The following is a 17,686-nucleotide window of genomic DNA, read 5'->3' as shown; positions in this document are numbered from 1 at the left end:
TGTGTTGGCTCAGCCCCATTTTCTGGGGCGGATCCTCTACCCCTTCCTGAGCACCTCACAGCCATCTGTCGATGATAAATTCCTTCAGCACCCCCCCACCCCCCGCCCCAACACGATTCCCATGGAAACCAAGGTAAAAGACAGATAAAAGTGCTCTAGGGAACCTGGTGGGAGTGTGTGGTGGGGCGATCAACGGAACTACATCTGTGGCCCCATTTTGTTTAGTTTTGTTATTAGCTTAGCATATGCTCTGGATGTGAGGTAATGTGGGACGAAGGACGAACAGGAGGAAGAGTGGATGACAAATGGGGGTATAAGACACTGAGAAACCTGCTCCCCGGCCCCAAGCCTGTGGGGAATCACAACAAGGGAATGCTTATCTTTGCTTATTACTCGATGGAAAGCATATTAGCATTTTCCAGCCTAGTTTTATTATGGGAAAGAGATCAAGTCTCCAAGATAAATACAAACTGTGAATATCCTCTCAACTGTTTAGCAATAGTACTTTGCATTTAAGCAAATGAAAAAAAAATCCTGTTTTGTTAGTAGCAGAGGTGGGTGGATTCCAGCTCTCACCTTGGACGATTCTGCCTCTGGGAGTGTGTTTCTATGGTCAGACAGACAATCATCTCAGGTGGGGAAGGAAGGTGATGGCTGGTCTCCCAGAGCTGTCCATTCCTAGGGGAGACTAGACAGACTGAAGGATTGTAGCGTGTGGGTCACCTTAGCCTTGGAATGGCCGTTTGTTTTTACTGCTGAGATCTAATAAATCTTAAGAAACAGAGTTGGGGAGAGGTTGGAGCACAGGGTTGGAAACGTTGGGGGTTGGTTCTATTCATGGCTCTGATACTAACACCATGTTTCAGTTTGCTCATCAATAAAATCGGGTAGTAATATTACTTCTGTCATAGGCATTTCTGGGGGATAAATGAGTGAATGCCTGTAAAATGGTCAGCAGAGCTGTCAGCACATACTTGGTAGGCAGGCAACACATTGCTGTTGTTATTACCGAAGTTACTGGGGTTTACTCCCATCACCAGTGGGCAGCTCTTCAGAGCACTTCCCCCAGTTGTTTGTGACTTACTTTGAGTATTTTAGCAACCACCCCAGCTCTCCACTCTGAACTTATATGTTGGGAAATATTCTCTGGAAATGTGTATGTTAGCTTGTTGTTAGAATTGCCATGGCCTTGGTGTGATTGTGTTTATGTGTGTTTCTTCGGTATATGTGCCAACTTGGGAAACTTGACTTTTTTTGGACTTTGCCTGCTTAATAGCCACCTAGACTGGTAGCCCTTTTATCTATCCTGTGGCCATCTTTCCTGCTGTCAAGACTGGCCATTCTTTTCTCAACAGGAATTGCCAAGTAGAATGGGGCTAGTAGAAGACTTTCTTAACTCAAGTCAATATCTTTAAGATATTTTGCTGAGGCCATCTGAAAATTAAATTCTAGCTGAAAACAAGGATGGCTGGGAACTTATGCAGAGTTAGTGTATATTTTTCTAGAAGGCCAGGGATCCATCTTAGCTATTATATAGAAAGTGGTAGGAAAGGGGGGAAATTCAGGTATCCTTCAAACCCTTATGTCTCCTCCCTCCTCTATTCATCCTGACTTTTTTGTTGTTGTTGTTGTAGTCAGTTTCTTGCTGAGTTTATTAGTTATTTATTGCTGTAAAACAAATTATCCCCAAATTTAGCAGCTTAAAACAACAAACATTTATTTTCTCGGTGGGTGAGGAATTTGGGAATATCTCGGTTTGGTGCTTCTGGCTCAGAATTTCTCATAAGTTTCAATGTAGGTGTTGGTAGTGGCTGCCGTCATCAGAAGGCTGGACTGGAGCTGCAGGACACACTTCCAACATGGCACACTCACTATTGGCAGGAAGGCTGGTTCTTTGTTGGCTGTTGGCAAGAGGCCTCAGTGCCTCACTGCATGGACCCCTCCATAAGCTGCGTGAATGTCCTCATGGCAGCTGGCTTCCCCTGGGGGGGTGATCCAAGAAAGAGCAAGGCAGAAACTGCAATGTCTTTTATGACGAAACCTGTAGAAGTCACATATTGACATTTATGCCACATTCTAATTGTTAGAAACCAGTCATGAAGTCCAGCCCACACTCAAAGGGAGGGGAATTAGGCTTCACCTTTTGAGGGGAAGATTTTCCAATAATTTGTAGACATTTTTAAACCACCACCGTGGGCTTCTACCTTCCTCAAAGCCTCAACAGCTCAGAGCTCATCCTCACCAACATGGTGATGTGTTTTCTGGCAGCATTTTGTTTTTTTCAGCTGTCCAGGGTCTTCAAGCTCCAGTCTGCCTTGCTGCAGCCATGCTTTCATTGCATATCTGGACAAACGAGATCCCATGAGGCTGGTTTTTCCCCACTTACCCTCATTGCCACCATCAAAGCTTATCCCCCCATGCCAAACTTTCACAGAACATAACTAATCTAATAGATGTGTATTTTTCAATTCTGTGGACATTTATTAAGTAGCCTCTTATTTACGCATCGTCTTCAACATTGGTAGAAATAAAAATAGTGACTCCATGGAAATTATGTCATAGAAGGATACGTACGACATGCAAAATAAATGTATAGGAAGTAGAAAGTGGTAAGTGTAATAAGGAGGTATAGATAACGTGCTCTTATTTCCTGGAATGAGTGAAGTATAATGATTAAAATGTTGGGCTCCCAAGTAAGACAGCTAGATTTAAGACGTGACAGTATGGTACAGTGGTTACTGCCCAGCCTCTGGAGAAAACCCTGCCTCTGTTTGAATCTTAGGGCAAGTGACTTAAGCTTCTTATGCTCATTTCTAATAATAACCTCTGCTTCATAGGCTCATAGTGAGAATTGGATGAATTAATATATGCAAAGTGCTTAGAACAGAGCCTGGTACATAGTAGGTGCTCAATAAATATTATACATGTTTAGTAGCTTTGGACAGATACCTTAATTTTTCCTGGGACAGCAGTGTCCTCATCTTTAAGTGGGTATAATAAATATATTTCTCCTAGGGTAGTTAAGAGAATTACACTAGATAATGTAGGTAAAATTCTTAATACTTCATCTGTCATATAATAGGAGCTCAGTAAACATTACTATTGTCACTTTTCCAGCTCAAGGAGTCAAGGTGTGCTTCCAGAAGGAAGAGGCATTTGAGTTGGACATTGAAGGATGGGTAGGATTAAGACGTGAATTCTAACCTGTTGAAATACTTACCGTGATTACCACCTGTGGCGTTTACATGGCTAGGCTTTAGAATAGGTACTCCACATGGATGATCTGATTTCTCTCCACCATAGGCCCTGTTGTGATGTTTATTTCATGGACAAGGAAAATGACCCCCAGAGAGTGGACATGACTTGCCCAAAGTCCACCAGCTAGGAAGTAGCAGCATCGGGATTTGAAGAAGCGTTTCTCTGGCTACGGAGCGTTCTGTCCCTCTTTAGGCTGCACGGCCTACATTCCCTCCAGGTCCCTGCGTAATTTTTAACCTCCTCCCAGAAAGTAAACTTGGCTTCAGGAAGGCAAGATAAGTGACTGGTTTACAGCCAGTGGATACAGTGGCAACAGGTGGGAGGGGTGTGTGCTCTGTGACTAAGGTCCAGCACCTGGCCCCCCACCCTGTCCAGTGTTTTCTGGTGAACAGAGACATTTCCTGCTGATTCTGAGAGCACAGGAGTCTCCTGTGTGAAGGAAGGGGTGACATTTCACCTAATGATGTGATAACTCTTTGGTTTAGGGTTCTTGATTGAATGGGGCTCTTAACCTCTGAGGCCACAACTGCTTTAATCCTTAAATGAACCATATTGCTTTTTCCATTGAGTTTAACAAATCCAACCACAAAACCAGGAAGCACAGACTGTATGATTCCAGTTCATTCAGCCTCTTTGCTCAGAAATGTGATGCTGTGTCACCGTGTTCCAGCTACATCTGTTCCCTGAAGCATCCATGCCTGTTCCTTGTCAATAAGCGTCATTGCAAATAGTTGTGTATTATCTTGATATGGCTCCTGTTTTGTGACCTGTGTGAAAAGGTGGTATAAGTGGAGCCATTTTTAAAATGTAGTCAGGGCAACCATTCCAAAGGAACTGACTCGTGCATCTTACTCTTTGGAATGTCTGAACTGGGAAAAATAACCTTTAGACTGGGCCAGAGAAGCATTGTCTTCCAAACATCTGTTTGTAGAGTTAACAGGAAAAGAGGTATCCAGACCACAGGGACTGAAAATTTTAAATGTTCTTTAGATCAGTAAATAGCCATGTATAGTTAAAGGATAACTTAGGTTATTAACACCAATAAAAATTCCTTCCTTCTATTCATGTTATTATTTTCCTTTTCTTTCTCTTAAAAAAACCCTCGCCTTCACCCATAATTGAAGCACTATTTTGGTTTCTGCCTGAATCTGTTATTCCCAGGATTGCAATTCTTTTGGATCTCAAATAAATGCATATTGCCTCTCACTTTGGCTTTTTATTTTAAGGTTAACACCTGTCACTGTCCCATCCTCCAGAAGGCAGACTCCTGGAGAAGGCAGTCTCAGTGGAGACCAGGCCTCAAATCTTGGCAGTTTCAACTTACTTTGTGACCTTTCTCTCTCTGAGCTTTAGTTAATTCAGGTAAAAGGTGGAGGTTGGAACAGATGAACTCTAAGGCCCTTTTCAATGTTGGGTTTCTGGTCAAGATGACAAAGTAGGTAAATGCTGTGCTTGCCTTCTCTCATGACCACATAAAAATTACAACTAAACTAGAGAACAACCATCATTGAGAATCACCTGAAGCCTAGCTGAACCAATGTCCCATAACTAAGGATACAAAGAAGAAGCCATGTTGAGACTGGTAGGAGGGGCAGATGTGAAACGGGCTGTTCCCACACTCATGTGTGGCAGTTAAAAATCAGGAGAGATGTCTCAGCTGTGGAGGTCCCCCCTGAGGAGTGAGGGGGCTCAGCCCCACACAGGCTCCCCAGCCCAGGGTTCTAGGGCTGGGATGAGAAGTTCTCATAACTTCTGACTATGAAAACCAAAGGAAATTGTGGCTGAGTGAGACTAGGGTGGCTGCAGTTCCAGGTGCTCCTCTTGAAGGGCCTACACATGGATTTACTCGCTGATGGACTCACTCGCTCTGAGCTCCAGAGCTGGGGCAGCAGCTTGAAAGGCACCAGGGACATGCAAGGAGGAACTGAATTATCTGGCTTCAGGGTGAGGGCTGGAGGGGCAGTTTTCTCCCAGACAGAAGCGCTGACAGAGGTCATTGTTCCTTTGTTGAGCTCTCCCCATCCCCCAGCATGCAGATGTAGGCGGCCACCATATCTGAGTCTACACCAAACTAACACAATTCACCTGTCCCTGGTGATTTCCTGACACCCCGCCCCACCCAACTTGTGGGCCCACCCAAGCCGCTTTGAGTGGCTTTTCTGTGGAAATGTCCTGTCTTGGCTCATGCTGTGGACTTTCCTAAAATCTCTCAAAGGTTCACAAACCCCAAACAAGCAGCACAAGCAGCATCTGTCTTCAGCTTGCCCCATCCCTCTTGCTAAGCAGCCCCAAGCCTGGCACTAGTGACAGCCAGCATCGGTTCTCAGCTTAGCCTCTCCCAGGAACCTCCAAGTCTAGCACGAGTGGCAACCATCTGCAGATCATTTTGTAGCCCATAACAAGTGGCTCAAGGCAGGGTACAAACAGTGGCTGAACTTGGCCTGCAACAGAGCCCCTCCCAAGAGGCCCTAGAACCAACACAGCCATTGCCCAGCTTCAGACCACACCAGCGCACCACCCAACCACCTCCACAAATGACACACCCAAAAGTCAGACTAGGCAGGCACCAGAGCCCTGCTAAAGTGAATCCTGCTCCGTAGGGTCAGTCCCTGCACAACAGCTCCTCCACCGTAGTCATGAGAGAACAATTTGATGGTTGTGAGATGGGAGGGATTTGGGGGGAATGGATGAAAAAGGGGACGGGATTAAGAAGTACAAATTTGTAGTTACAAAGTAGTCATGGGGATATAAATTACACCATAAAGAATATAGTCAATAATATAATAAATATGTGTGGTGTCAGATGGGTACTCAATTTATCAGGGTGATCACTCCATAACTTATATAAATACCTAATCACCATGTTGTACACCTGAAACTAATATAATATTATATGTCAACTATAATTGAAAAATTAAAAAAAATTATTTTAAAACAAAGCATTTACATTGTTACACTTCTGGGACCTGTGCACAGTACATATAACCCACCCTGGATGCACTTGACTGGCTGATGCTCATGCAGGTGCCTAACCCTCCACCCCTTTTATTTGGCCTTGTGTTATTTTTGGGAGCAAAGTCTGACTTTGAATTATTACCTAAGGCACTGGGTTAACACATGTTAGAGTTCAAAGAGCACTGGATCCGTGGTCAGAATACTTGGGAAAGTTATTAATTCTATCTCAAGTTTTAGTGTCCTCAGTTTCCTTATCTGTACAATGGGAATGATCCAAATTTTGACCTCTCAATATTGTCAAGAGGAACAATATAATGCAAGTGACCATGCTGAACGAGCCGTAAAACTATGCTGAAATGTAAGGGTTTCATCCTATGACTCTGAGTATCTCATCTTTGGTTTTATGCCTTCTAAATGCCTGTTCACCAGAAGGTAATACCATGCCTGTTTCACAACAGTGTCTCAGAAAGATATACATGCCACGTTTCTCCTTTAATACAAAAGGAGATTTTATTATAAGGTAGAAGCTCAGGAGGTTGAGACTACATTGTTCTGGGTAAATGGCTGAATTTGGATGTGCAATTTGCAGGTCCCGGTTCCTGCCTGTCTGATTAGTGGGGAAATAATGTGCCATTTCAGGCCAACACCAAGGCTCAAATGCCTATAAATTAACCTGGACCTGGTTACCGCCAGCTTCCTGGTGATCCCCCACCCCCCACCCCCCAAAAGCCAGGCCTGTCTAATATACATATTTTTTTCTTTTTTCTTTCTGTAGATCGTACCAGAAAAATATGAGGAATTTTTACTCTTTGGAGCATTTTTCGAAGCTACCATGATTGACCGGAAGATTGGCGATAAACCCATTAGCTTTGAAGTTTCTATTGGTAAGTGCAGACCAGTACCGTGCCTGGCACGTGGGGTGGACTTGGTACCCATTTCTTGAATAAGTAAATTAGAGCTTACATGCACATAATAGCACTCTGGTGGAGGTTCGCACCTCAGAAAACAATAAATAATTCTTTGTCCTCGTGTGTCACTATACAAGGGACAGATTTATTTTCATACCTCAAAAAATGGAGTAAGAGTATAGTTTGGATTCAACCAGATGTGGGTTACTAATTCTGATTCCATTATCCTAGGGTCCCTTAATTTCTCTGGGTCTCAATTTCTTCATTTATAAAATAAGAACACTGATAACTTCTCATAGAGCTGTTGCAGGGGCTTATTTATTGAGTTAGTGCAGGCAAGGTGCCGTGCGTATAGTAGGTGCTGTTATTGTCACTCCCAGGGATTTTCCTGGGTTGATGTACTTCTGGAAAAATCATTCCAAGAAAGGACATTCCTTCAGAGAAGGTCTTGATTCACATTCTAGAGGCTCTCCTTCAAAGAAAGAAATAGAGATGGAATCCAGTTAATTTGTAGCTTACGTAGTTTTTACCAAAGAGAACATAACGTGGTTGCAGACGATGGCTCATTGTTATTGCCAGTCTTATTTCTTTGGTCTGCCCGTTGCTCTTTCCACCTTCATACTGAGATCGTATTTCCCTGCCCTGAGAGGACGTCAACTTGGATCATTCATGCCAGGCAGCCTGATTCTGCTTGTGGACACCTGGCCTCTATCCTCTTGCTACTGTCTCTGCAGGTAATTTTGGAAACTTGATTGATGGAGGGTCCCATCACGGGAGTAAGAAGAAGTCAGCTGAATCAGCTGGAGAAGATACCGTCCCGCTGCTGCACGAAGGAGAAAGGGACGAGGTTGCCATCCCTATGGTCTCCACCACTCACCCAGAGAAGCCACTCGTGACAGAGGGGAACAGGTAGGAGACACAGCAGAAGCAACAGTTTCTGACAGTGGGAGTCTGACCAATATCTGGGACTGTTTGATTCAGTTCTTCCCTAAAACCAGAAACATCATTTGTTAAAATCTCAGTTATGGGAGCAAATGCAAACGGGCAACGTGGTAAGTGCCATGCTATTAAATCCTTTGGTGATGTATCGACAACCCTCCAAATGACACATGCAGGTAATTCATTTAAAGAGAGAGCAATGATGGTGGCTATTAGCCCTCTTTATTCTATAACTTTGAGGCATAATAAGGTAGGAAGGTCAGAATTTGAAATTTCAATCCAAACCCTACTAATAGTTGTTATATTCATCTGAGTTCTGTGCTAGTATGTAAACTCAATTTAGTGGAATTAATGAAGACATCATTTTTTATTATATTTTGCTACAGCCAAAATAAAGAACTCAAAAAACTATTGTCAGCCCCAGAAAAGACTTTCAGAAAATAGCTGGGGGACTCATGTGTACCCTCACTGATCTTTAATCCGTGTGAAATTTCAACGTGCGAAGAGAAGTAAAATGATAGAATTCTGTTTTAAGAAAGTGGCATCAAGCGCCAACCACGTGATTTAGGAGAAGGGCAAGCCATACCTAGTGAGAACACTCTGTGTTCTGAGCCCTGTGCTAAGCGTAGAATCTTTATGATCTCTATGGATTCTCACAACACAACAGTGTTCTCCCCATTTACATGCAAGGAGGTGGGAACCACGTAATCAGTGCTCTTCACTCTCTCTGCTCTTCATCAAGACTCTCTCTCTCTGGGCATGGACCCACGGCTTACTGGCCACTGTTAGGAAAACAACGACTCACAATCGATTTCCCCAGACAGCGCTCTTTCCTGCGCAGCAGATCCAAACCCCTCTACTCGGGAGTCTCATAAATGATTCACCAGGCTCATTGCACAGACAACTTTGCTCTCCTTCCTATCTCTCCTGTCTCATAGACTGGCCCTACCGTCTTCTGAGTCCTTCTAGCCATAAATCAGAAAGTTGTCAATTGTTCTCTTTTTTCCTGCCCATCCACTTCCATCCGTGATAAAGTCTGGTCATTTCTATTTCTTAAGTATTTCTAATATCTATTGCCATTCCTTTCATTCTGGAAGTCGGCATCTTCACCTGGATTATTTCAAAAACCTTCTACCTGGCTTGGATGTTCTTCAAGAAATTTACCAAATTATCTGAACCAGTTGCTCCCCTAATTAACCTCATCCCTTGGCTCCCTCAGGATTCAGTTCAGAGACCATGGTTTATTATTTACTCCCTACATACTTCTCTACCATCATCTCCAGAATGGCCCTGGCCGTTCCCCAAATGCATCCTGGTCTCAGCTGCTTCTGGGCCTTTTCAACATGCTCTTCCCTTTGCCAGGCAACTCGTGTCCTCAGACCCACTGGCTCTCATTACACTTTCAGGACGAAGCCCGAGGTCCCTTCCCTGAAACCCAAGTCTGATTTGGTCTCTATACTCACCTCCTTCAAGCGCTAATCACACTGCATTAAGATGTTTGTACTTGTCTGTCTCCCTGTTAGATGGTGAGCACTCTAAAGGCAGGGCCTGTGTGTCAGTCACCTGTGTGTCTGTGTATCACGTAGAGCAACTGGGTTGGGCACAGGGTGCAACGGGAGACAGGAGGTGAGTGACTTACTCTGCCTAGGGAGGAGGTAAAGATTCGGGAAAAGTCACAGCAAAAGTGACATCCTCAAGGACGAGAAGGGGCTTAAGGGCTGGAGAAAGAGTGTGTGGGACAAAGTAGGAAGGAGTCAGTAAAAACAATCTTAGCAGCGGTCCTCTCAGTTTTCACTGTGCCCTACGTTTGCTAAATCGTGTCCCTCGCTTGGACTACCTTCCACCTCCCCGGGACCACCTTCTTTGGGGTCTTTTTTGACTCCCTGACAGACATGTTTGGTTGTCTGTCCTTCTTTTGCACACGTCAAAAAGAACCCCAAATGTCCCAGTCTCTTAATGGCTTCTCCATCAGTTTTCCAAAATTGAGGACATCAAAGAGTGGGGGCTGTAACTGGATCTGCAGCTCTGGGGGCTTCTGAGACCACTCGGAAGGACTCTGTAGCCTTTCCCTGGGACGGGGCAGCGAGCACAATCCCTACCTTGTTGGACTAGCCTATTGTTAACTGCTGCTGAGAATGTCAGGGGATACAGTGTGGGAAAGGCCTGGGGAGAGAGGAGAGGTCTCAAGCACCCTCGGATGGATTTCATAGCAGTGCTGGCCAGCGGGCTCAAGGAGACCAAAATAAGTCATGCTGGTGTGTTTTGGACTTTCTGTATATTTCTCAGTCACTATATTGAGGCTCTGTCCACATAACGGCACGCATGCACACACGCACACATATACACGCACATGCACACACAGTGACCATACACATACACACATACACACACACACACACATTCTATTTGTTGCTTCCATTAAAATACCACCTTGTCAGGGGTGGTTTAGCATGCCACTTAAAATACCATCTTATGTTTGTTCTGGGCTTTCCAGTTTTACAAAGCGCATTCATTCACATACAATTTATGTATTGGGCTGGAGCTCAGGAATGAAATTAGAGCACAAGACATCTAGTGATGGGTCACCATTTGATTCTCAGGATTCCAGGCCTGTGCTTGCCCAAAGTCACAAGGCCAGTCGTGTGTCACTGAAGCCATTCACACTGGCAGTCTTGTCTTTTCACTGGCAACCCCGTGCCCTCCCATCTGCTGTCCTCCATCTGTACTGTAATTTGCCTGAGAAACCACAGCATCTTGGCCCAGCCAGACTCAGTAAGACCAGGAGGACCCTGGGAACCAAAGAGACAAAGGCCTTGAACATCATTAGCACAAAATAATTCAAACCAAAGAAACCTTGGGAGGGACTTTATTTAGATGTAGGATTCTGAGTGTAATAATTTTGAAAGGAGATGAAAGAAAGAGCAGTTTAGTTTCTAACCTTTTTTATATTCTTCTTTTGTTCTCCTGCTGTAATAACAACCTCAGTTTCTGCCAAGAATTTATTTGGCTTCTCTTCTGAATGGACACCTGCTGGTTTATTTTCTGCAGAACAGACCATGGGGCAGCTTTGCTAATTTTACAGTCTCCAAAAGAAGTCCGGGTTAGAGAGCTATAAAAAACAAGGACATATCTTTCAGGCTAAAGTTCTCTTTAGCTTTTCGGAATGCAAACAAAACTTTCTCTTTCTCTTTCTGTCTCTTTTATTCATGTTCTCTCTCTCTCTCTCTCTCTCTCTCTCTCTCTCTCTCTCTCTCTCTCTCCCTCTCTCCCTCTCTCCCTCTCTCCCTCTCTCCCTCTCTCCCTCTTTCCCCACCTTTCTACTCCTATACACGTGTGACTCTCAAAATACTGTCCACATTTATCAGGGCTACCTGTCCTACCATGCCCATTCCAAGAAATTTACTTTGGCCTTCCGGGTGTTTGTGGGAAAATGATGGGGGGTGGGCTGGGTGGGTGGGCATGGATGGGGGGAAATCTAGTTCAAAACATAGCTGTCGTGGGGCAGGGAACTTCAGCATTTTGCAGCCCTTCTCCCACGTTACCTGCCTTTGCACCCATCCCTTTCCTCCTTGGGAACTGAAATTTACAAATTAATTCCTTCTTTCCTGTTTTCAATCTCATCCTATTAGCCGTCTTTTTCTCATCAGCATGTAATCACATCCAACAATCACTCACAAAATTCTCTTTGGCTCCACATCTCCCCTTCTAGCTACTTTGCCATCCTTTTTGTCTCTCTTTAGCCAAGGGAGTCACTATATTATTATCACTAATGCCTGACAACAGTAAATATTGGATGAACGGATGGATGGATGGATGGATGGATGGATGGATGGATGGATGGATGGATGGGTGGATGGATGGAAGGACGGGTGGATGGGTAGATAGATAGATGGGTGGATGGTAAGCCATGGATTCCTGAAGTTTAGTGTGAGACACATGCCTTCATTCTTATTAATAATTTACTCTCTTAAATTACCTAGCAATTTCAGCTACAAATGCATTCACATCTATTATAGTTTATAGTCATTAAAGAAAAAAAAATGTTAGTTTTTCTCCCTTCTTTCCTGTCTCAGTTTAAAATCTTTCTCCTTGAAGAAGGCTTGCCTGATAAATCCTGCCCTCTGGTGATCATTTCTAAGCTTTGGGCCTGAGCTTGGTGGCTGTCAGTACCTCTCCACTGCAGCCTCATAACTGTTCATTGTTTATTGCTCATGAGTCCCCAGTTATCGACTAAGGATGAAGTCACTCGTTTGATAGTTTTATCATCATTCCTCCCCCACCCCACATAGAACGTACAAAACATAAATATATGGTTGGAATTGCCTGGAAAACACTGATTATCAACTAACTTCCAGACCTAACATGTTTTAACAGGAATTATAACTACTTGCCCTTTGAAGCCAAGAAGCCCTGTGTGTTTTTCATCAGTTCTTGGGGAGACCAGACGTTTAGGCTGCATTGGTCCAACATGCTGGAGAAAATGGCGGACCTGCTGGTAGGTGGTTCTCACAGGGGATAGATTTGAACATTGGGAGGCAAAAGGATTTTTTTTATCCTCCCAGTAGAGGGTCTTGACCTCAGTTTAAATACAAATAAGTTGAGGCTGATGTGTTCAGAGGACACAGGACTCCTACCATGTGGACCTCGGGGGATGAGAATACATTTTGCAAAATCCTTGGACTTTAAATCAAACCATCCACACTGAAATGCCTGCTCTGCTTCTTACTGGTAGAGGACCTAGGGCAGGTTGTTTTCCTAATCTCCGAAAGGCAGGGGATTGACAATTTCTCACAAAATCGATAAATCCTGGCTTTAACTAATTTAAAATCCTAAGTCCCCAACATGGAGGGCAGTTTCCTACAAGATCAGGCCCTGCCACCTCTCCCATCCAATGTCTCACACGTTCTTCCTCCTGTCTTTATTCCAAGCACAGTGGTGTCCTTTCAGCTTCTCGAAGAAACCAAGTGCCTTTACGTCTCATAGCATCCCCTCTCCCTGGGCTGCTTTCCCCTTGTCACTTCTCCTGTGTAATACAGGCAACCTCCATGGCTCAGGTTCAAGCATTTCCTCAGAGAAGGCTTCTGACCCCCTCCCTCTCAGGCTCTCCCATAATGCCCTGTTCTTATCCTTCACAGTTCTTACCACGATTTACAATTTATTGGTGTGTTTGTTTTTCATTTTCCATTGTTCTATGGCATCTAGCATAACACTTGCACCTGAGAGGGGCTAAAGAATTCTTTGAGGAATTGAATGTGTGAAACTATTTGAAACAGTGTCAAATATGCACTAAATGGTAGGTGGCTCCCCCCACCCCAGGGAGGAAACACAGCCTGGGAAACTCTGCCTCTTTGGTATCTCGCACCTTCCCTTTGTGACTCCTTTGCCCTGCTCTCACATTGCTCTTTCCACCTCACACATCTCATGGGTGTTGTCCTCTACTCTCCGTCCCATGATGCCTCACCAGATCACCAGATGATTCTTGTTTGATCCCTCTCATTTCATGAAAACCTACCCTAACAAAGAACAGATTTCGCTCCCCCATTTGTATTATAATCCTGTTTCTAATTGTGTAAAACAAATTATTGCCGCTGGCCATGGGGCGTCATGAAGGTAGAGTCTGAAAGCTGTTATGGGGCCCTGGTTTGGTGTCACCCCAGGCAGAGGCCACAGACTCACTTTGTAAGGCTGGTCTTGCTTCTCCTTCAGGCAAAATAGATAGCGTACTTCTAAAAGGCTTGACAGAACAAAACCAGAATTTAGTCCTCGTGGCTACAGTAGCCATTAGCACTTGTTTCTCATAACGTTCTCAGTGCCAGGATCCCTGCCATGCTTGGCATCTCATGGCTAACCTGGTTGAATGTTTACTAAGCACCAAGCACTGTTTGAAGAAATTCACACCTTCCTATGGTGCTATAGGTGGGTACTATTATTATCCAATTTTATAGATGAGGAAACTGGGTATTTTATAGATGAGGTTAGGTCACCCAATAGAGCCCAAATTTGAATAGAGGTAGTCTGACCCAAGCCTAAATCTTTAATCACTCCCTCATGTTACCTATTCCTATAGTGAAGGGGGAAAAAAGGAAACATATCCCCAGGCGTGTGATAGAGGACGTCACTTTTATAAATTCTAGCAAAACTCACAATGTGTATAATGTCCCTTGGGTGCAATTTCCCTCCAAGCCACTGAATGTAATCCTAGAATTTAGGCCCCAAAGGAAAAGTACAATTATTAAGTATACAAACAACACAGCCATTGCCATATACAACCTGTTCTCCGTTTCCCGAACCCCTCACCCCCAACAAAAACCCCTATCATCAGAAGAATCAATAGCCTTTTAAGTTCAGGGATTATTCAATATGATTATATTCCTATATGACAAACTCACATGAACATTGCTTTGGACATTTTTGATCATTATATTTAACTTACTCTGCCTTGTCAGATGTTTCCCATGACATTAGGTTTCCACATGGGGTACATTCTGAATAAATGGTACCCAGGTAGGGAATGGATCTGGGACAGAAACAATGAGTTTGAGCAACACAGGAGAAGACTTCAATATGAACCAATTCTAGTTAAAAAAAGGAAGGCTCTAAGTTAGCACGCAGTAACATTTCCCAGTTCAGGCACAAGACAATGAAGGCACTCTTCCTTCATTTCTAAAACAAAACAATAGCTGAGTATTATTTCTCGGATGTTACAATGAGTATCTCCAGTACAATGTCTCATTCCCACCTCTCATCCCTCCACCTCGGGGGTTTGTCTTCAGGAAGAAAGTATAGAAGAAGTGAAAGAATTGATCAAGATTTCCGAGGAAGCACCGGAAGAGAAAATGAAGGTGGCGCTTAATGACTTCATCAGTCAAAGCAGGTACCAGCTGGCATATGGGGCCTGAGCTTATACAGAATCAGCTTTTAATTATCTTAGAAAATTGTTTATTTGACGTGCATTCAGATGGGCATTTTGTAGTGTTATGCCTATCTTTTTTTTTTTTTCCGTAATTTAGCTGGCACCTGTGGGCTGACTCTTGCTTCCTGACACATAAACAACTAAAACACAAAGCAAAGGGAGAAAAGAAGAGAAACAAGGAAAAAAAAAAAGACTGCTGAGACTCTTTATGAAACAAGAAAAATGCTAGCAGTGTTAGTGGTTCTTTGCATTTGGTAGATAGATACTCAACAACTATTTGACAATGAGATGGATAAGTTATATCCAACACTATTTAATAGAATTTGTCATGTAACACATTAATAAGAACTAATTAATGACTCTTTTTCCAGGAGGTGGACAATGTAATAAAATATCCAAAAATAGGCTATTACCTACCTATTCCTAAGTAACAACCCTCAAATTTCATGGCTTAACACAATATTTATTATCTCACAGTTTTCATGGGTCGTGAGTCCAGGGGTGGCCCTGCTGGGTCCTTTGCTCAGAGCCTCTCACAGATGGCACTCAAGGCTTTGACTGAGGCTGCAGTTATCCCAAAACTCCACTGGGAAGGATTCGCGTCCAGGATCACTCGTGTAGCTACTTGCAGAATTCAGTTCTTCATGGACTGTTGGATTGAGGACTTCAGTTCCTGTGTAGTGGTTGGTTGGAAGTCAGCCTCCACTCCTTGCCACGTGGGCCTCTCCAAGCCACCTCTCACAGTATGACAGCTAACTTCCTCAGAGTGAGCAAGTGTGGAGAGTCAGAGAGAACATGCTAGCAAGATGGAAGTCACAGATCTTAGAAGTGACATCCCATCACTGTTGATGTTGTCTGTCATGAATAAGTGACTTGCTCAGTGCACATTCGAAGGGAGGAATTACACAATAACAAGAATAGCAGGAGGTGGGCGTCACTGTAGAGCCTGTCTACCACATCGCGAAACACTTGGACCAACTCTTGAAATTAACTAGGTCAAGAGTGGAACAAAACTGAGAATTTGTCATCATGGAGTTAATGCAAAAAGGGTGGAGATTCATTCAATGGAAGGCAATAACGAGTAGGTCAAGGATAGTGAAATTCTGGTGTTTTGTTTTATAAGTTCTGGCTTTCCTAATCTCTCAACCACCCAAGCATTTTCCCTTTAAAAAAAGTAGGAAAGCAAAGACATAAATATGTAGTTTTGTCTTTCCATCTTGATTTCTTTCTTGTTTTTCATTGTAGAAGCAATAGGTATCAGGGCTACTCCTGCTGTGAGCGAATTACCACCTGCAATTGCTTTTAACCATCTTTAAAAAGCTTCATGATCTCATATTTTTAGAAACTGTTTGTGGGTAAAATTAATAGCTCAATAACTTTTCTATATTTGAGGGTTACTTGCGGTGATAGTCATTCCCCTTTCAAGTTTACAATCAACTGAAAAAATATTCATGAGGTTCAGACAGAGATGCAAATGTTAGTTTTATATTTGGTAAATCTGGATTTGAGAAAGGTCATGGCGGGCTTCCTGGTCTCCCCGGCCCATGGCTGAGCATCTTGGATTTTGGGGACCCCCCTCAGAAGGAACAGACCATTTGTCACATGGAGGGAGGAGGCAGCCCACAGCCAGCAGAAGGTTTTCGAACCACTTATATTTCTTCTTCCATTCCGTTCATAACCTTTACCATAAACAATGCCTCAGTAAACATTACTGTATAAACAGTCATACAAAATTTCTAGTTGTTTTTGAAGGATAGGATTCTAGGTGAATTTTGCATCAAATTATGTAGACATTGACGTTTTGGCAGGCGCTGTCAAATTGCCTAAAATAAAAGAGGGGAGAGACCATTTCCCCACATCTTCACCAACCTTGACTATTATCACATTTTTTATCAGATGAAAACGGTATTGATTTTCATTTGCATTTACGTTATCCCTAATTAGGACACTATCTTATTTCTCCAAGTTTTCCAGTCATTTATATTTCTTCTTCCATTGCATTCATCACTTTCACCATTTTCCCATTGAACATATTTTAAACTTCATTCCTCAAAATGTAACTATTCATGTCCTTTGTGCAGTGTTAAAAATGGGAAGGCATATTCCAGTACTGAGTCTCAAATATTTGCTTCACAAATTTGGAGGAACCTTTTAGCATATGTTAAATTTGTAAGACGGAGGAAAACTGCGTTAATTAGTGTTTGTGGTTGTGAACTTGGACAGCACTCATGATCGACATGTACTGAAAGAAATGGGAAAAACACACCTCTATCCCCCATGTAGAATCTGGGCATCATTTTGCCCAGATGAGAACAAATTTCTCGTTTCGTCTCTTAGAAAAATTAGGGCATCATTGCTTAATCCTAAATGAAAAATCTTGGTCCTGTGGCTTCATCAACTTTTCCATTGTATTGCAGAAAGTACATTAGCAAATCTCTGGAATTATGTAAATGGATTTGTCACTAAGTAGGCTTCAAAATTGTTATTCTTCTCTCCTAGTGCCTTTATCTCGGAAGCAGGAAAAAAGCCCAAGATGTTGAACCAAACCACTTTAGATAAGAAACGACTTACCCTCTGTTGGCAAGAGTTGGTATGTGAAAATCTATTTATACTTTGAACAGAATTAAAACATGTGCTTCAAAAATAAACCTCATGGATGAGGCAAAGGTCATACACTACATGAGGGTCAGGTTCTCAAGGTTATACGTTTGTG

At 43.2% G+C, this 17,686-nt stretch overlaps 1 protein-coding gene across 1 annotated transcript in view; it reads left to right on the top strand.

Moving 5' to 3' along the window:
- FER1L6 (fer-1 like family member 6) overlaps positions 1-17,686 on the top strand; it is a 103,166-nt gene that overhangs the window by 25,051 nt on the left and 60,429 nt on the right. Inside the window, exons 12-16 of the mRNA XM_019720433.3 lie at positions 6,989-7,097; positions 7,856-8,030; positions 12,435-12,555; positions 14,834-14,934; positions 17,473-17,563. Of these exons, the coding sequence (XP_019575992.3) occupies positions 6,989-7,097; positions 7,856-8,030; positions 12,435-12,555; positions 14,834-14,934; positions 17,473-17,563 (597 nt within the window). The remainder of the gene's footprint in view (positions 1-6,988; positions 7,098-7,855; positions 8,031-12,434; positions 12,556-14,833; positions 14,935-17,472; positions 17,564-17,686) is intronic.

Source organism: Rhinolophus sinicus, chromosome 6 (assembly GCF_057876585.1).
Source record: "Rhinolophus sinicus isolate RSI-liver-muscle chromosome 6, RSI-T2T, whole genome shotgun sequence".
Classification (NCBI taxonomy): Eukaryota; Metazoa; Chordata; class Mammalia; order Chiroptera; family Rhinolophidae; genus Rhinolophus; species Rhinolophus sinicus.
The sequence above is the reverse complement of the archived record's forward strand: the minus strand, read 5'-3'. Positions and strand labels throughout refer to the sequence as shown.